This window comes from Amblyomma americanum, chromosome 1 (genome assembly GCF_052857255.1).
Source record: "Amblyomma americanum isolate KBUSLIRL-KWMA chromosome 1, ASM5285725v1, whole genome shotgun sequence".
Taxonomy (NCBI): Eukaryota; Metazoa; Arthropoda; class Arachnida; order Ixodida; family Ixodidae; genus Amblyomma; species Amblyomma americanum.
The window spans coordinates 99,848,783-99,868,736 of NC_135497.1; the positions used below are offsets into that span (position 1 = coordinate 99,848,783).

General features: G+C 55.4%; 1 protein-coding gene and 2 pseudogenes across 3 annotated transcripts in view; all 3 read right to left on the bottom strand.

The window, feature by feature from the left end:
• Positions 1-785: 785 nt before the first annotated feature.
• Positions 786-4,338, bottom strand: LOC144113342 (RNA-binding protein 12-like; annotated as a pseudogene).
• Positions 4,339-6,554: 2,216 nt separating this feature from the next.
• Positions 6,555-9,611, bottom strand: LOC144113343 (RNA-binding protein 12-like; annotated as a pseudogene).
• A 2,696-nt stretch (positions 9,612-12,307) lies between these two features.
• The window catches only part of LOC144113344 (epithelial splicing regulatory protein 2-like), a 47,804-nt gene continuing 40,157 nt past the window's right edge, over positions 12,308-19,954 (bottom strand). For all 3 annotated transcript variants that reach the window (XM_077646367.1, XM_077646365.1, XM_077646366.1), the window contains one exon: positions 12,308-15,353. In XM_077646367.1, the coding sequence (XP_077502493.1) occupies positions 12,545-15,340 (2,796 nt within the window). In that variant the 5' untranslated portion in view covers positions 15,341-15,353 and the 3' untranslated portion in view covers positions 12,308-12,544. The remainder of the gene's footprint in view (positions 15,354-19,954) is intronic.

Consider the following 19,954-nt stretch of genomic DNA (forward strand, 5'->3'; position numbering starts at 1 on the left):
CGGTTCTCGAACCAAATCCGAGCGCCGTCCTCCAGGCTAAAGTAGACGTTCCGGAGCTGGGCGGCGTCATCCCACTGGTTGAATGCGGCAACGCGCTCGTAGTGCTGCAACCAGTCTTCCACGTCTTCAAAGATGTCGCCGTGGAAGGACTTCGGGATGCGGGGGTTCTGGAGCGTGAAGTAGGGTGTCGACGCCCCAGGCATTGGGATGCTCAAGGCAGGTTGCTCCGTGGACATACCGGATGGAACAGGCTCGGGGGGTAAGCCTCGAATCCGGCGGCGAGTACGGTGAACAGGCGTCGTGACGGGAATTGGACTGGAGCTCCGACTAACGGTTGGGGTACGGGACATGAGATCGATCCGACCTCCACCAGATTTGTCACGGTGTTGGTGACAAGAGAGGACCTGTTAGAAGGCAGGGCTCGGCAGCACGTCCTTCAGTTGGCGAGACGGCGAACTTCAACGTCTTTCAAAACGAGAGCACCACGAGCGTCGTCTTCTTTCCGAGCGCCACGAACGCCACCTGGCAATATGAAGGGCGCTTAGCTTTCGCCAGCAGGGAAAATCTTCCAAGCCATGGAAAACTAAGAGGCGGTTTTGCGCGTCAGAAATCAGCAGCTGAGGAAGAAACACTGGTACCTTTCAGAATGTGAAGCAGTGTAGAAACTGCAGGTAGCAAAAACAAGGCCAATCAGAGATTTGCGCCACTAGAGACGGAGTGTGATTAAGCGAACCCACCAAAGGAGGTTCGTCGTGTATCACACATTAGAGCATCACAACGCCAAATGCACAACAACACTTTTAATGAATGATTATGGGCTGAGTAACAATGAAATATATGAACACTTTCTTACAAGCCGACGGCAGGCTATACACGCACGCACGCATGCACGCACACACACACGCACACATGCACACACACACACACACGCACACACGAAAACGGCACAGTGATTTTCACGAGTGGGTGATGCTGACTGTTGAACCCCTTGATTCTCTCGACTTGTGGATGGACAGCACAATCGGCCAGTTCACATTATGCCCAGCGATATGGATCGGCCGTGCATTGGTCGGTTGTTGAACTTGGAGAGGGCTTCCTGCGCGTCGCGCGGAGTGGGGAAGGCGATCCGCGCGTCACCCGTCGGCTGGCCCCGGTCGTTGAAGCGGCGCATGACGTTCTCCTTGGTCAATTCGTAGCCCTGGAAGAAGTGGATGATGTCGTCAACGCCGGCGCGGTACGGGATGTTGGTGGCGGTGACCACGCAGCCGGGCTTGCCGAAGCCGTCCATGCGCGGCTCCTCGTGCCGCGGCGCCCGCAGCAGAGGCCCGCCACGCTCTGGGAACAGCGGCCCCCGCCGGGGCTCGGGGAACAGCGGGGGTCTCGAGGAGCGCTCGAGCAGCGGCCGTTTGGCCGGGGGGCCGTCGCGCTCCCGAGGAGGGCCCGCCGGCGGCTCGAATCGGCCTTCGGGCCGCATCAAGCCCGGCCGCCCGCCGTCGGGTCGACCGTTACCGCGGTCATGGGGACGGCCGTCGAAGCGACCCTCGAAACGGCGGTCGAAGCGGCTGTCCGGGCGCCCGTCTGGACGACCGTCGGGCCGGCCGTCGGGACGCGGGTGGCCTCCCAGCGCTTGCGCTACTTCGCTGTACGGAATCGTCTTGAGCGCTATCACGTGAGGGCCAAGGTTGGCGCCGTCTTGCAGGAATGCCCTCTCACAGTCGGCGTGACTCCCGAACTCGGCGAAGGCGTGGCCGGTGGGAACGCCGTTGGCACCGAGCATTATGTGAATGGCGCGCGGTATCACGCCCTGTGTGCTGAAGAAGTCTGCGATGTCCCTGTCTGTGACGGTGCTCGGCAGTCCCAACATGGAGACGCAGGTGTGCCCAGGCGGCACGAGCGAGTGGCCAGGCCCATGAGCCGGGCCCATCCCCGGGCCATGCATAGGACCGGGCCCGTGACCGGGTCCAGCAGCAAGCTCTGGCCCACGCTCCGGACCCACTCCGTGCATAACGGGCGGCTCTTCTTCGCGCCGGTTCATCGGCATGGCGTCCGGGCCGACACTCTCGCCATTTCGCGCAGCGTACATGACCTCACGGCTGCCCACACCAAGCTCGATATAGCGATGGCCAATTTTGCGCCGCTGCATGTTCATCGCAGTCTCGAAGTCTCTCTTGTCTCCAAATTCCACAAAGGCCGTGCCCGTAACGCGGCCACTGCGGTCGTGTTCGACAACGATGTCCAGAACATTGAGACCGGAGAAAAACTGCAGCACGTCTTGCTCGCTGGTGTTGTAAGGGAGGCCCTTCATCATGACGACCATGTCAGCTTCGCGGGGCGGCCGGCCCTGCTGGCCCACTGGTGACGCGACCAGCAGCTCGGTTTGTTCGAAAAGGTCCTCGGGGAACGGACATATCTGGACAGGGTCGCCACACAGCACCTTGAAGTCGCCCTGAAGTGCCTCGCGAGCGTCCCACTTGTTGGCGAACCTCACCACAACGCTCTTGATGCCGTTATCTGAGGTGGCCACGCGTATGCAGCCGCCGAATATCCGCAGCCCGCGAAACAGGTCCTTCACGTCTCTTGGAGTCGGAGCCCCCGTCAGGCCTCGAATCTCGATGCAGCAAGTCTCTTCCGCGTGACGAGGCATGTCCCGCGCTCCACCTGAGGGTGCCCCGCCATCACTCTTTCGGCCCCCTTGCCATCCATTCGGCGATCGACGAAGCCTGGAGCCATGTTGCCCACGTTTTCCACATTGTTGGGCATCGCGTCGCCCATTCCAAAGGCTCCAGGCATATTGGCGCCCATCTGCCCAGGCATCCCTGCAGCCATGCCGCCGCTCGCACCTGCTCCCATGGCACCCGCGGGCATTCCGCCTAAGTGGCCGGGCATGTTGCCCGACATCCCACTGGGCACTCCGCCAGAGACGTTCCCAGGCAAGCCACCAGGCATGTTGACGGCCATGCCGCCGCCCATGTGACCGGCCAGCCCGGTGGAAAGATTTCCGGCCACGTTAGCGGGTACACCATCGCCCACGCTACCCGCCATGCCGCCCATAGCCTCGCCGCCCGCCATTATGCCACCCATCATGTTGGCAGCCAGGCCAGACAGGTTGCCCATCAGACCCACGGCGGGTAGGTTGAAGGCTGCCAAGTTGGGAAGCGCTGCGGGCTGCTGGCAGGCCATGTTGACAGGTGCCGAGCCAATTTCGTTCTGCTGCCGGGCCGGCAGGCTGCCGATGGGGAAGGTGGGCGCAGCAGCTTTGCTGGGATCCGCGAAGGCAGGCTTTTCGTCCCAGCCTTTGCGCTCGGGCACCTGGCCGTTGGACACCTTTGCGGGCTCAGCCACCCGCCCGGGCTCGTCAAAGCTTCTGCGCCGCTCATCGGAGCGCGAGGAGCGCGACCGGTCCTTGTCCCTGCGATACGAAGGCGAGCGGCTGTGGCTACGGTCCCGCCGCGACGTTCGGCGCCTAGGCGGCGAGCGGTCCCTCTGCGGTCTTCGCGAGCGGTCGTCTGGGCTGGGACGGCGGCGCTCCTCCTTCTTAACGGGGGGTGGCGCAGTGTGCTGAGCGCGCGCATGGTCGATGATGCGCTGCATCTCGGCGCGGGAGCTGAGCAGTAGCTTGATGCGCACCTCCTTGATCTTGCCGCCGTCGCGCTCCATGGCCTGGCGCGCATCTTCGTCGCTGCCAAAGGCGATGAACGCGTCTCCCTTCTCGCCGCCCACGATGTGCACACCGCCCTCCGGGATGCTGAGCCCCTGGAAGTAGCGGCGGATGTCCAGAGAGTTCGCCGCCCAGGGCAAGTTCTGCAGACGGATGATGATGGACATGCTGGGTAGTTTCCTGCAAGGACAGATGGCGGCCACCTTGAGCAAGAGATTGCGGCACCGCGCACCGCGACGCTGACGGCAAGCAGGTGACTGTTCGCTCGATGCTTCCTTGCTCTGACCACTACTGGCAGCATTCGGTAACTTTGCCGGGCCACTCGGGCGCCGACTGACAATACAAACGGCGGATGGTGGCTCCAGCCGCTACATATGTGGAGTCTGCTAAATAATGTTACAAGCTGAATTCTGAAGTCAGGGGGGAAAAGTGCGTGTTCTGTGTTTCATGACAATAACACTGTTTAAATCACCCTTTCTTTGTATCCTACTCCGGCTGCTTTCTACAGGCTTGCGAAATTTTGCCGCAGTGAAATACCACCAGCGAAAAGGCAGGGCGCCCTCGTCTCCAAACTAAGGCAACTTAGCACCTAACGCCTCGACGTGAGGTTCATCGTACGAAATATCTTCGACCAAGTTTCACTACAAGACATCATCCCTCCTTCAAACATCGCCAGTTCATCGGGAGCTAAAAAAAAAGCACACCCTATTTTTCCAAGCGAATGAAATGACCGGCATCATTGGCCGTGTTACGTTCAGGAGTGGTTGGCACTTTGTGATGCGAAGCAGCGCCTCTTTCATTTCGTTTCTCCATTCTGCCTGCTATCCTTTATTTCCGCTACCCCAGCTCATGTGCTTCAGTATCGATGGCAGATGCCGAGGCTAGCAAAAATCTTTTCCTTCCTTTTTACTATTATTTTAAAAACCACTACCACCACCACCCTGTACGGCACGTGTAGCAACGAAGCGCACTTGTGTTTTGAATTAGAAGCACCTTTCAGAGCTTATAGAGGCGCCCGTAGTTCCGGCAGGCAAAAAGTTTGCAAAGAAATTGTTGAATGCAATTAACAGATTAATTCTTCCCTATAAATTGCTTAATAAAATTAAAATTTTGCGTTCGTGTTTCGCGACAGCGTCAACAAAGTGTCCGGACTGGCATGTCGCTGTTATGCTGTTTAAAACCGGAGCAGGATGCCTGTTAGGATGGTACGAAGATATCTGAACCTTTTGCTTGTCTTGGTTTGCTCTGTCTTGGTTCATTGTCATTCGCTTCCTACTTGAGCCGTGTAGAGCAGCATTTCATGTGACATCTTAGCGAGCCGTACTTTCCCGCCTTCCGTTTTGTGTGTGTGTGTGTATATATATATATATCATGATTTGTTAAACAGCTTTGCTTTTTTTCGAGAACATAAAAAACGGCCAACAAGTGCATTTTTTTCTTAGGCGTGAGGTAAGGTGGCAAGTATCATGAACTCATGATAAATGCATTTCTTAAAGGGGCTCTGAAACACCTTCAGAGGAGAGGACATCAACTTGCTCAATCGCTGCATTGTGTAGTCATGAACACCTGAGCCAAACAATACACTTCTACACGCAGCAGAGAACCACAATCAAGCGCAAAAGCTGGCGAGCCGTTTCCGGCGACTTTTTCATGCTCGCACCCTCCTCCTTAGTGCGGCCCGTGTTGTTACAATGTTTAAGGTCTTACGCACTAATGAGGAAATAAGCACAGCGAATGTCTTATATGGATGAATATTTGAACCCGCAGTGCAAGTTGCCAAGGGAACCTAGTCTATGCAAAAACGTATCTAGCCTTCCAATGTTCTCCTTGCGAATCTGCGCGAATTTGAAAGGCAAGCATGTTTGTGACACCGCTTGCAATACGTGAAAAATCAAATCAGGCTCAGCATTCTGGAAACGAATCTCGCAAACTGCGTTGCTTTTCTTGTTTGAAAAGTGCACCCACACTATTATCGCGCCCGCAAGGAAAACGGCAGCGGGCGGCTCGTATGCATTCACAATTCGGCTGTCAAAACTTATTCCCTCGCGCTCACATCAAATTCAAAGCAGCTATTGCCAATGCGAGCCATATGAACATCATAGCAGGCGACAATCGGGCGATACTAACTGGGTGCACAGCTAAAAGCGCACTACGCAACGCTGCTTGTTATGGGGTCGCAAATGCTGCAGACGACGCGGATTTATTTCTAATCGAATCAGCTAAGTACATAATCCAAACTTTGTATTGAAAAAAGCAAGACTGTCGTATGCCGTTTTGCGTCAAATTCCAGCGCGAATAAGCGAGCGGTTTAAGCTATAGAAGAATCGTACGCAGTGCGCGTGAAAGCGTTGGTCTATTACATGCCCGAATATCGACGTCATTGCAATAAGTCCAGGTGTCTAGTGTAACACTGAACGCAGAACCCAGAAGTTCATGCGAGGCTGTCTCTCCTGCTCGAGATGAGCGAGTATTAGCTTTCCTTACCTTTCAACAGCAGCACGGTCATTTCATGGGACAGCCTCTTGCGCGTTTCAACGCATATACAGCTAGCTGCACGAAATGCGTTTCGGGCACTGACCGTAGTATATATGAAACGCTGCCTGGGTAACATCTTTTATTCGATGAGAAAAGTTGACTTTATATGAAGGGCGCTTAGCTTTCGCCAGCAGGGAAAATCTTCCAAGCCATGGAAAACTAAGAGGCGGTTTTGCGCGTCAAAAATCAGCAGCTGAGGAAGAAACACTGGTACCTTTCAGAATGTGAAGCAGTGTAGAAACTGCAGGTAGCAAAAACAAGGCCAATCAGAGATTTGCGCCACTAGAGACGGAGTGTGATTAAGCGAACCCACCAAAGGAGGTTCGTCGTGTATCACACATTAGAGCATCACAACGCCAAATGCACAACAACACTTTTAATGAATGATTATGGGCTGAGTAACAATGAAATATATGAACACTTTCTTACAAGCCGACGGCAGGCTATACACGCACGCACGCATGCACACACGCACACATGCACACACACACACACACGCACACACGAAAACGGCACAGTGATTTTCACGAGTGGGTGATGCTGACTGTTGAACCCCTTGATTCTCTCGACTTGTGGATGGACAGCACAATCGGCCAGTTCACATTATGCCCAGCGATATGGATCGGCCGTGCATTGGTCGGTTGTTGAACTTGGAGAGGGCTTCCTGCGCGTCGCGCGGAGTGGGGAAGGCGATCCGCGCGTCACCCGTCGGCTGGCCCCGGTCGTTGAAGCGGCGCATGACGTTCTCCTTGGTCAATTCGTAGCCCTGGAAGAAGTGGATGATGTCGTCAACGCCGGCGCGGTACGGGATGTTGGTGGCGGTGACCACGCAGCCGGGCTTGCCGAAGCCGTCCATGCGCGGCTCCTCGTGCCGCGGCGCCCGCAGCAGAGGCCCGCCACGCTCTGGGAACAGCGGCCCCCGCCGGGGCTCGGGGAACAGCGGGGGTCTCGAGGAGCGCTCGAGCAGCGGCCGTTTGGCCGGGGGGCCGTCGCGCTCCCGAGGAGGGCCCGCCGGCGGCTCGAATCGGCCTTCGGGCCGCATCAAGCCCGGCCGCCCGCCGTCGGGTCGACCGTTACCGCGGTCATGGGGACGGCCGTCGAAGCGACCCTCGAAACGGCGGTCGAAGCGGCTGTCAGGGCGCCCGTCTGGACGACCGTCGGGCCGGCCGTCGGGACGCGGGTGGCCTCCCAGCGCTTGCGCTACTTCGCTGTACGGAATCGTCTTGAGCGCTATCACGTGAGGGCCAAGGTTGGCGCCGTCTTGCAGGAATGCCCTCTCACAGTCGGCGTGACTCCCGAACTCGGCGAAGGCGTGGCCGGTGGGAACGCCGTTGGCACCGAGCATTATGTGAATGGCGCGCGGTATCACGCCCTGTGTGCTGAAGAAGTCTGCGATGTCCCTGTCTGTGACGGTGCTCGGCAGTCCCAACATGGAGACGCAGGTGTGCCCAGGCGGCACGAGCGAGTGGCCAGGCCCATGAGCCGGGCCCATCCCCGGGCCATGCATAGGACCGGGCCCGTGACCGGGTCCAGCAGCAAGCTCTGGCCCACGCTCCGGACCCACTCCGTGCATAACGGGCGGCTCTTCTTCGCGCCGGTTCATCGGCATGGCGTCCGGGCCGACACTCTCGCCATTTCGCGCAGCGTACATGACCTCACGGCTGCCCACACCAAGCTCGATATAGCGATGGCCAATTTTGCGCCGCTGCATGTTCATCGCAGTCTCGAAGTCTCTCTTGTCTCCAAATTCCACAAAGGCCGTGCCCGTAACGCGGCCACTGCGGTCGTGTTCGACAACGATGTCCAGAACATTGAGACCGGAGAAAAACTGCAGCACGTCTTGCTCGCTGGTGTTGTAAGGGAGGCCCTTCATCATGACGACCATGTCAGCTTCGCGGGGCGGCCGGCCCTGCTGGCCCACTGGTGACGCGACCAGCAGCTCGGTTTGTTCGAAAAGGTCCTCGGGGAACGGACATATCTGGACAGGGTCGCCACACAGCACCTTGAAGTCGCCCTGAAGTGCCTCGCGAGCGTCCCACTTGTTGGCGAACCTCACCACAACGCTCTTGATGCCGTTATCTGAGGTGGCCACGCGTATGCAGCCGCCGAATATCCGCAGCCCGCGAAACAGGTCCTTCACGTCTCTTGGAGTCGGAGCCCCCGTCAGGCCTCGAATCTCGATGCAGCAAGTCTCTTCCGCGTGACGAGGCATGTCCCGCGCTCCACCTGAGGGTGCCCCGCCATCACTCTTTCGGCCCCCTTGCCATCCATTCGGCGATCGACGAAGCCTGGAGCCATGTTGCCCACGTTTTCCACATTGTTGGGCATCGCGTCGCCCATTCCAAAGGCTCCAGGCATATTGGCGCCCATCTGCCCAGGCATCCCTGCAGCCATGCCGCCGCTCGCACCTGCTCCCATGGCACCCGCGGGCATTCCGCCTAAGTGGCCGGGCATGTTGCCCGACATCCCACTGGGCACTCCGCCAGAGACGTTCCCAGGCAAGCCACCAGGCATGTTGACGGCCATGCCGCCGCCCATGTGACCGGCCAGCCCGGTGGAAAGATTTCCGGCCACGTTAGCGGGTACACCATCGCCCACGCTACCCGCCATGCCGCCCATAGCCTCGCCGCCCGCCATTATGCCACCCATCATGTTGGCAGCCAGGCCAGACAGGTTGCCCATCAGACCCACGGCGGGTAGGTTGAAGGCTGCCAAGTTGGGAAGCGCTGCGGGCTGCTGGCAGGCCATGTTGACAGGTGCCGAGCCAATTTCGTTCTGCTGCCGGGCCGGCAGGCTGCCGATGGGGAAGGTGGGCGCAGCAGCTTTGCTGGGATCCGCGAAGGCAGGCTTTTCGTCCCAGCCTTTGCGCTCGGGCACCTGGCCGTTGGACACCTTTGCGGGCTCAGCCACCCGCCCGGGCTCGTCAAAGCTTCTGCGCCGCTCATCGGAGCGCGAGGAGCGCGACCGGTCCTTGTCCCTGCGATACGAAGGCGAGCGGCTGTGGCTACGGTCCCGCCGCGACGTTCGGCGCCTAGGCGGCGAGCGGTCCCTCTGCGGTCTTCGCGAGCGGTCGTCTGGGCTGGGACGGCGGCGCTCCTCCTTCTTAACGGGGGGTGGCGCAGTGTGCTGAGCGCGCGCATGGTCGATGATGCGCTGCATCTCGGCGCGGGAGCTGAGCAGTAGCTTGATGCGCACCTCCTTGATCTTGCCGCCGTCGCGCTCCATGGCCTGGCGCGCATCTTCGTCGCTGCCAAAGGCGATGAACGCGTCTCCCTTCTCGCCGCCCACGATGTGCACACCGCTCTCCGGGATGCTGAGCCCCTGGAAGTAGCGGCGGATGTCCAGAGAGTTCGCCGCCCAGGGCAAGTTCTGCAGACGGATGATGATGGACATGCTGGGTAGTTTCCTGCAAGGACAGATGGCGGCCACCTTGAGCAAGAGATTGCGGCACCACGCACCGCGACGCTGACGGCAAGCAGGTGACTGTTCGCTCGATGCTTCCTTGCTCTGACCACTACTGGCAGCATTCGGTAACTTTGCCGGCCACTCGGGCGCCGACTGACAATACAAACGGCGGATGGTGGCTCCAGCCGCTACATATGTGGAGTCTGCTAAATAATGTTACAAGCTGAATTCTGAAGTCAGGGGGGAAAAGTGCGTGTTCTGTGTTTCATGACAATAACACTGTTTAAATCACCCTTTCTTTGTATCCTACTCCGGCTGCTTTCTACAGGCTTGCGAAATTTTGCCGCAGTGAAATACCACCAGCGAAAAGGCAGGGCGCCCTCGTCTCCAAACTAAGGCAACTTAGCACCTAACGCCTCGACGTGAGGTTCAGCGTACGAAATATCTTCGACCAAGTTTCACTACAAGACATCATCCCTCCTTCAAACATCGCCAGTTCATCGGGAGCTAAAAAAAAGCACACCCTATTTTTTCCAAGCGAATGAAATGACCGGCATCATTGCCGTGTTACGTTCAGGAGTGGGTTGGCACTTTGTGATGCGAAGCAGCGCCTCTTTCATTTCGTTTCTCCATTCTGCCTGCTATCCTTTATTTCCGCTACCCCAGCTCATGTGCTTCAGTATCGATGGCAGATGCCGAGGCTAGCAAAAATCTTTTCCTTCCTTTTTACTATTATTTTAAAAACCACTACCACCACCACCCTGTACGGCACGTGTAGCAACGAAGCGCACTTGTGTTTTGAATTAGCACCTTTCAGAGCTTATAGAGGCGCCCGTAGTTCCGGCAGGCAAAAAGTTTGCAAAGAAATTGTTGAATGCAATTAACAGATTAATTCTTCCCTATAAATTGCTTAATAAAATTAAAATTTTGCGTTCGTGTTTCGCGACAGCGTCAACAAAGTGTCCGGACTGGCATGTCGCTGTATGCTGTTTAAAAACCGGAGCAGGATGCCTGTTAGGATGGTACGAAGATATCTGAACCTTTTGCTTGTCTTGGTTTGCTCTGTCTTGGTTCATTGTCATTCGCTTCCTACTTGAGCCGTGTAGAGCAGCATTTCATGTGACATCTTAGCGAGCCGTACTTTCCCGCCTTCCGTTTTGTGTGTGTGTGTATATATATATATCATGATTTGTTAAACAGCTTTGCTTTTTTTCGAGAACATAAAAAACGGCCAACAAGTGCATTTTTTTCTTAGGCGTGAGGTAAGGTGGCAAGTATCATGAACTCATGATAAATGCATTTCTTAAAGGGGCTCTGAAACACCTTCAGAGGAGAGGACATCAACTTGCTCAATCGCTGCATTGTGTAGTCATGAACACCTGAGCCAAACAATACACTTCTACACGCAGCAGAGAACCACAATCAAGCGCAAAAGCTGGCGAGCCGTTTCCGGCGACTTTTTCATGCTCGCACCCTCCTCCTTAGTGCGGCCCGTGTTGTTACAATGTTTAAGGTCTTACGCACTAATGAGGAAATAAGCACAGCGAATGTCTTATATGGATGAATATTTGAACCCGCAGTGCAAGTTGCCAAGGGAACCTAGTCTATGCAAAAACGTATCTAGCCTTCCAATGTTCTCCTTGCGAATCTGCGCGAATTTGAAAGGCAAGCATGTTTGTGACACCGCTTGCAATACGTGAAAAATCAAATCAGGCTCAGCATTCTGGAAACGAATCTCGCAAACTGCGTTGCTTTTCTTGTTTGAAAAGTGCACCCACACTATTATCGCGCCCGCAAGGAAAACGGCAGCGGGCGGCTCGTATGCATTCACAATTCGGCTGTCAAAACTTATTCCCTCGCGCTCACATCAAATTCAAAGCAGCTATTGCCAATGCGAGCCATATGAACATCATAGCAGGCGACAATCGGGCGATACTAACTGGGTGCACAGCTAAAAGCGCACTACGCAACGCTGCTTGTTATGGGGTCGCAAATGCTGCAGACGACGCGGATTTATTTCTAATCGAATCAGCTAAGTACATAATCCAAACTTTGTATTGAAAAAAGCAAGACTGTCGTATGCCGTTTTGCGTCAAATTCCAGCGCGAATAAGCGAGCGGTTTAAGCTATAGAAGAATCGTACGCAGTGCGCGTGAAAGCGTTGGTCTATTACATGCCCGAATATCGACGTCATTGCAATAAGTCCAGGTGTCTAGTGTAACACTGAACGCAGAACCCAGAAGTTCATGCGAGGCTGTCTCTCCTGCTCGAGATGAGCGAGTATTAGCTTTCCTTACCTTTCAACAGCAGCACGGTCATTTCATTGGACAGCCTCTTGCGCGTTTCAACGCATATACAGCTAGCTGCACGAAATGCGTTTCGGGCACTGACCGTAGTATATATGAAACGCTGCCTGGGTAACATCTTTTATTCGATGAGAAAAGTTGACTTTATATGAAGGGCGCTTAGCTTTCGCCAGCAGGGAAAATCTTCCAAGCCATGGAAAACTAAGAGGCGGTTTTGCGCGTCAGAAATCAGCAGCTGAGGAAGAAACACTGGTACCTTTCAGAATGTGAAGCAGTGTAGAAACTGCAGGTAGCAAAAACAAGGCCAATCAGAGATTTGCGCCACTAGAGACGGAGTGTGATTAAGCGAACCCACCAAAGGAGGTTCGTCGTGTATCACACATTAGAGCATCACAACGCCAAATGCACAACAACACTTTTAATGAATGATTATGGGCTGAGTAACAATGAAATATATGAACACTTTCTTACAAGCCGACGGCAGGCTATACACGCACGCACGCATGCACACACGCACACATGCACACACACACACACACGCACACACGAAAACGGCACAGTGATTTTCACGAGTGGGTGATGCTGACTGTTGAACCCCTTGATTCTCTCGACTTGTGGATGGACAGCACAATCGGCCAGTTCACATTATGCCCAGCGATATGGATCGGCCGTGCATTGGTCGGTTGTTGAACTTGGAGAGGGCTTCCTGCGCGTCGCGCGGAGTGGGGAAGGCGATCCGCGCGTCACCCGTCGGCTGGCCCCGGTCGTTGAAGCGGCGCATGACGTTCTCCTTGGTCAATTCGTAGCCCTGGAAGAAGTGGATGATGTCGTCAACGCCGGCGCGGTACGGGATGTTGGTGGCGGTGACCACGCAGCCGGGCTTGCCGAAGCCGTCCATGCGCGGCTCCTCGTGCCGCGGCGCCCGCAGCAGAGGCCCGCCACGCTCTGGGAACAGCGGCCCCCGCCGGGGCTCGGGGAACAGCGGGGGTCTCGAGGAGCGCTCGAGCAGCGGCCGTTTGGCCGGGGGGCCGTCGCGCTCCCGAGGAGGGCCCGCCGGCGGCTCGAATCGGCCTTCGGGCCGCATCAAGCCCGGCCGCCCGCCGTCGGGTCGACCGTTACCGCGGTCATGGGGACGGCCGTCGAAGCGACCCTCGAAACGGCGGTCGAAGCGGCTGTCAGGGCGCCCGTCTGGACGACCGTCGGGCCGGCCGTCGGGACGCGGGTGGCCTCCCAGCGCTTGCGCTACTTCGCTGTACGGAATCGTCTTGAGCGCTATCACGTGAGGGCCAAGGTTGGCGCCGTCTTGCAGGAATGCCCTCTCACAGTCGGCGTGACTCCCGAACTCGGCGAAGGCGTGGCCGGTGGGAACGCCGTTGGCACCGAGCATTATGTGAATGGCGCGCGGTATCACGCCCTGTGTGCTGAAGAAGTCTGCGATGTCCCTGTCTGTGACGGTGCTCGGCAGTCCCAACATGGAGACGCAGGTGTGCCCAGGCGGCACGAGCGAGTGGCCAGGCCCATGAGCCGGGCCCATCCCCGGGCCATGCATAGGACCGGGCCCGTGACCGGGTCCAGCAGCAAGCTCTGGCCCACGCTCCGGACCCACTCCGTGCATAACGGGCGGCTCTTCTTCGCGCCGGTTCATCGGCATGGCGTCCGGGCCGACACTCTCGCCATTTCGCGCAGCGTACATGACCTCACGGCTGCCCACACCAAGCTCGATATAGCGATGGCCAATTTTGCGCCGCTGCATGTTCATCGCAGTCTCGAAGTCTCTCTTGTCTCCAAATTCCACAAAGGCCGTGCCCGTAACGCGGCCACTGCGGTCGTGTTCGACAACGATGTCCAGAACATTGAGACCGGAGAAAAACTGCAGCACGTCTTGCTCGCTGGTGTTGTAAGGGAGGCCCTTCATCATGACGACCATGTCAGCTTCGCGGGGCGGCCGGCCCTGCTGGCCCACTGGTGACGCGACCAGCAGCTCGGTTTGTTCGAAAAGGTCCTCGGGGAACGGACATATCTGGATAGGGTCGCCACACAGCACCTTGAAGTCGCCCTGAAGTGCCTCGCGAGCGTCCCACTTGTTGGCGAACCTCACCACAACGCTCTTGATGCCGTTATCTGAGGTGGCCACGCGTATGCAGCCGCCGAATATCCGCAGCCCGCGAAACAGGTCCTTCACGTCTCTTGGAGTCGGAGCCCCCGTCAGGCCTCGAATCTCGATGCAGCAAGTCTCTTCCGCGTGCCGAGGCATGTCCCGCGCTCCACCTGAGGGTGCCCCGCCATCACTCTTTCGGTCCCCCTTGCCATCCATTCGGCGATCGACGAAGCCTGGAGCCATGTTGCCCACGTTTTCCACATTGTTGGGCATCGCGTCGCCCATTCCAAAGGCTCCAGGCATATTGGCGCCCATCTGCCCAGGCATCCCTGCAGCCATGCCGCCGCTCGCACCTGCTCCCATGGCACCCGCGGGCATTCCGCCTAAGTGGCCGGGCATGTTGCCCGACATCCCACTGGGCACTCCGCCAGAGACGTTCCCAGGCAAGCCACCAGGCATGTTGACGGCCATGCCGCCGCCCATGTGACCGGCCAGCCCGGTGGAAAGATTTCCGGCCACGTTAGCGGGTACACCGTCGCCCACGCTACCCGCCATGCCGCCCATAGCCTCGCCGCCCGCCATTATGCCACCCATCATGTTGGCAGCCAGGCCAGACAGGTTGCCCATCAGACCCACGGCGGGTAGGTTGAAGGCTGCCAAGTTGGGAAGCGCTGCGGGCTGCTGGCAGGCCATGTTGACAGGTGCCGAGCCAACTTCGTTCTGCTGCCGGGCCGGCAGGCTGCCGATGGGGAAGGTGGGCGTAGCAGCTTTGCTGGGATCCGCGAAGGCAGGCTTTTCGTCCCAGCCTTTGCGCTCGGGCACCTGGCCGTTGGACACCTTTGCGGGCTCAGCCACCCGCCCGGGCTCGTCAAAGCTTCTGCGCCGCTCATCGGAGCGCGAGGAGCGCGACCGGTCCTTGTCCCTGCGATACGAAGGCGAGCGGCTGTGGCTACGGTCCCGCCGCGACGTTCGGCGCCTAGGCGGCGAGCGGTCCCTCTGCGGTCTTCGCGAGCGGTCGTCTGGGCTGGGACGGCGGCGCTCCTCCTTCTTAACGGGGGGTGGCGCAGTGTGCTGAGCGCGCGCATGGTCGATGATGCGCTGCATCTCGGCGCGGGAGCTGAGCAGTAGCTTGATGCGCACCTCCTTGATCTTGCCGCCGTCGCGCTCCATGGCCTGGCGCGCATCTTCGTCGCTGCCAAAGGCGATGAACGCGTCGCCCTTCTCGCCGCCCACGATGTGCACACCGCCCTCCGGGATGCTGAGCCCCTGGAAGTAGCGGCGGATGTCCAGAGAGTTCGCCGCCCAGGGCAAGTTCTGCAGACGGATGATGATGGACATGCTGGGTAGTTTCCTGCAAGGACAGATGGCGGCCACCTTGAGCAAGAGATTGCGGCACCGCGCACCGCGACGCTGACGGCAAGCAGGTGACTGTTCGCTCGATGCTTCCTTGCTCTGACCACTACTGGCAGCATTCGGTAACTTTGCCGGGCCACTCGGGCGCCGACTGACAATACAAACGGCAGATGGTGGCTCCAGCCGCTACATATGTGGAGTCTGCTAAATAATGTTACAAGCTGAATTCTGAAGTCAGGGGGGAAAAGTGCGTGTTCTGTGTTTCATGACAATAACACTGTTTAAATCACCCTTTCTTTGTATCCTACTCCGGCTGCTTTCTACAGGCTTGCGAAATTTTGCCGCAGTGAAATACCACCAGCGAAAAGGCAGGGCGCCCTCGTCTCCAAACTAAGGCAACTTAGCACCTAACGCCTCGACGTGAGGTTCAGCGTACGAAATATCTTCGACCAAGTTTCACTACAAGACATCATCCCTCCTTCAAACATCGCCAGTTCATCGGGAGCTAAAAAAAAGCACACCCTATTTTTCCAGGCGAATGAAATGACCGGCATCATTGGCCGTGTTACGTTCAGGAGTGGTTGGCACTTTGTGATGCGAAGCAGCGCCTCTTTCATTTCGTTTCTCCATTCTGCCTGCTATCCTTTATTTCCGCTACCCCAGCTCATGTGCTTCAGTATCGATGGCAGATGCCGAGGCTAGCAAAAATCTTTTCCTTCCTTTTTACTATTATTTTAAAAACCACTACCACCACCACCCTGTACGGCACGTGTAGCAACGAAGCGCACTTGTGTTTTGAATTAGAAGCACCTTTCAGAGCTTATAGAGGCGCCCGTAGTTCCGGCAGGCAAAAAGTTTGCAAAGAAATTGTTGAATGCAATTAACAGATTAATTCTTCCCTATAAATTGCTTAATAAAATTAAAATTTTGCGTTCGTGTTTCGCGACAGCGTCAACAAAGTGTCCGGACTGGCATGTCGCTGTTATGCTGTTTAAAACCGGAGCAGGATGCCTGTTAGGATGGTACGAAGATATCTGAACCTTTTGCTTGTCTTGGTTTGCTCTGTCTTGGTTCATTGTCATTCGCTTCCTACTTGAACCGTGTAGAGCAGCATTTCATGTGACATCTTAGCGAGCCGTACTTTCCCGCCTTCCGTTTTGTGTGTGTGTGTATATATATATATATATATATATATATATATATATATATATATATATATATATACATACATACATATATCATGATTTGTTAAACAGCTTTGCTTTTTTTCGAGAACATAAAAAACGGCCAACAAGTGCATTTTTTTCTTAGGCGTGAGGTAAGGTGGCAAGTATCATGAACTCATGATAAATGCATTTCTTAAAGGGGCTCTGAAACACCTTCAGAGGAGAGGACATCAACTTGCTCAATCGCTGCATTGTGTAGTCATGAACACCTGAGCCAAACAATACACTTCTACACGCAGCAGAGAACCACAATCAAGCGCAAAAGCTGGCGAGCCGTTTCCGGCGACTTTTTCATGCTCGCACCCTCCTCCTTAGTACCGCTCCTGAGTATACCAGTTCAGAGGTGGCTATTGGTTAGATTCTTCCAGGCATTAGGCAGCTACCATGGCCGCGGCCAATAAGCGGCGTAATTCCGGCGGGTCAGGAAGCTCCGCCCCCGACAGTGGGGCCGCCGACCTTTCAGAGTGCGAAAATTGAGAGAGAGAAAGGCGGGAAGACGCCGGCATTCAAATTTTGGCTACATGCAAGTCAGCTTTTAGAAAGGCGATCAAAAAAAAAATCTTGCTGGAGAATATTTGTGAAGTGACGTCCTTTAAAGGGCCACAGAAAGGAGTGTTTGAACTTTGGCTACATGCAAGTCAGCTTTTAGAAAGGCGATCAAAAAAAAATCTTGCTGGAGAATATTTGTGAAGCGACGTCCTTTAAAGGGCCACAGAAAGGAGTGTTTGAGCTTGGGTTTAAAATGCTTGCACTATGTAGAGCACAGGCCACCGAGCGTCCTTGCCGCATACGAGACTTCAAAAGCGAGTGGGAAATTTACAATCTTTTTTCAAAATTCCCGCTTTCGCACCTCGCGGCGACGCGCGGTGCCGGGCCTTCGCACGAAAACCTGGCAGACGTCACGTCTTGCAAATGACGTCAGCAGCCGGAGGTAAAAAATGGTTCACAGCGCCAAATTCTTTCAGACGTCACGCGCTACCGCGGCCACTCCGCGCGCACCGCAGCCGGCGGAGGTAGGGGAGGGGCCGACTGTGTGGGGCCGGCGGAGGAGCGCCGCCGTTTTGGCGTGAGAGGAGAGGGAAAGGCGCGAAGACGCGGAAGTTGTGTTGTGTTTTATGGCACATAGGCAGCTAAGGCCATCATGCACCAAGCTCAAGGTATCGAATTGGTTTTCTGTAGAATGTTTAGGAATATGAAGAATCGTCGATGGTGTAGATGGCCTAAAAATATTGAACTGCCTAGTAAAAAACAGAGAAGAAATCTGGAAACAGCTAATGGTAAAAGCCCCAGAGAAGGTAAGGTAGCCTCAGCAACTATCCTTGGCTGGGCAAGGATCCTGAGGCTCCCAACCAATCAAATAAAAACCTCAGCCTTTTCATGAATGAGAAAGTGGCTGAGGTGTATCATGCAATAAAGCGAACCAGTGGTTCAAAATTTAGTTTTTCAAGTACCCCTGCTTCTTTTAAAAAGCTAAAAACGGAAGGTATGTTAACAATGGCATTATCATAAGAGCAGTGCTGGATGAAAAGGAATGCATTCATTATAAAATCGCAAAAAGGTTTGTCTTGTTTTGTTAGCAGGAAGTTGTGCGTAAGGTGCGTGTGGCCTCTCCGGAGACAGCATAAAATCACTTAATAGTTGAGGGTTCGACGGAAACCCGTCTGGCGAGGGAAATTCAGCATATCCTTTTAAACGAACACTCACCAAAGTCATAAATGAAAAAAAAATAACCGTAAGAGAATTGACGTTCCGGCGCCACTACGGGTGCCTTGTTCACAATGGGATGAAAAACGTAGCGTATCGTGCGGATGTATATCTCGGGTAGATTGCCCTGTGTCCTGTTAATCGCTTGGCTTGTCATTTGTATGTGAAGGGATTCCTTGAGCAGACGAGTAGATAATGATTTTTCTTTCTCAAGTATGCGCGTGGAATCCCAGTCAATTAAGTGGCCCGTGTTTTGCTGGTGTTCGGCGAGAGCGTTAGAAGTCACTTTTTTTGTTTTTGACGTCACGCTGGTGTTCTTTGAATTGTCTCCTGAAGTCCCGTTTCGCCTATATAGGCTGCACCGCATTCTTTGCAAATAATTTTGTAAACTACCCCAGGGTAGCTGGTCTTTTCAAGCGGGTCCTTTGCTCGTACCAAATGGTTTCTGAGCTTGCTGGATGGGACATGGGCAACTTGGATGTCGTAGTCAGCCAGTATCCGGCATGACGTCTCGCTGACACCAGGGGCATATGGGATGGCTGCACATTTTTTCTTATTGGCTGCTTTTGCTTCGGCTTGAGGGGCTGCAGCGTGTCGTTCTTGTGATTGTAGCACTTGACGCGGGTATACGTTCTTTGAAAGCTCCTTTCTTATGCGGCGGACTTCACGAGTTCTTTTGCATGGGCTTGAACAAAGCTTGAAGGCATGATTGTAAAGCGCCGCGGCAACGGAGCGTTTCTGCCCTATTGGGCGCGCAGAATGAAAATTCAGGTACTTCCCTGTGTGGGTAGGCTTCCTGTACACGCTCGTCGTGATGCCGTTTGCTGTTCGTTCGATGAGGACGTCGAGGAAAGGGAGGCGCCCATTGCTCTCTTCTTCCATCGTGAACTGAACGCTCTCTTGAAATGAGTTCAGGTGCCGTAGAAATTTTTCCGCATCCTGTCGTCGGATGATGCAGAAACAGTCGTCGACGTACCGCAGGAAAAACCTAGGTGGCGGGTCGAACGATGCAAGCGCACGACTCTCTATCGTTTCTAGGACCAGGTTAGAGCAGACTACGGAAATAGAGGCTCCCATTGCTGTGCCGAAGATCTGCTTGTACATCGTCTTGTTGAACACAAAGTATGTGTTTGACAAGCAGAATTTTAGGAGCCGGCACAAGTCGTCTGTCTCTACGGGCGTACGTTCTGGCAGAGACAAGTCGTTCTTCAGGGCATTCCTGCAACACTCGACTGCGAAGTCCACCGGCACGCAAGTAAACATGGACCTCGCGTCGAATGACACCATAATGTGATCATCGCCAAAAGTCGCAGTCTTCAGTTTGTCAATGAAATGTGCCGAGACTTTGACGTGCGTAGGCGTGTTTCCTGCCAATGGCGCCAGTACCCGGTGGAGGTATCCCGACAACTTGTTCAGTGGTGACCGTGTGAAGTCAACAATCGGGCGAAGTGGTACCTCCTTCTTGTGTATCTTGGGCACCCCGTATATAGCTGGCGCCGAGCCATTGTGACAAAGTAGGCGATTGTAAAGATAGCCTTTGTCGGGGGGGGGGGGGGGGGAGGGGGGGGACGAACTTGAAAACATCAGTAAGAAGTTTTTGCAGCTCGGACTCGATTTTCTTTGTACGGTCTCGCGCCAGCTTGGCGTACGTCGTTGTGTCCTCCAGAAG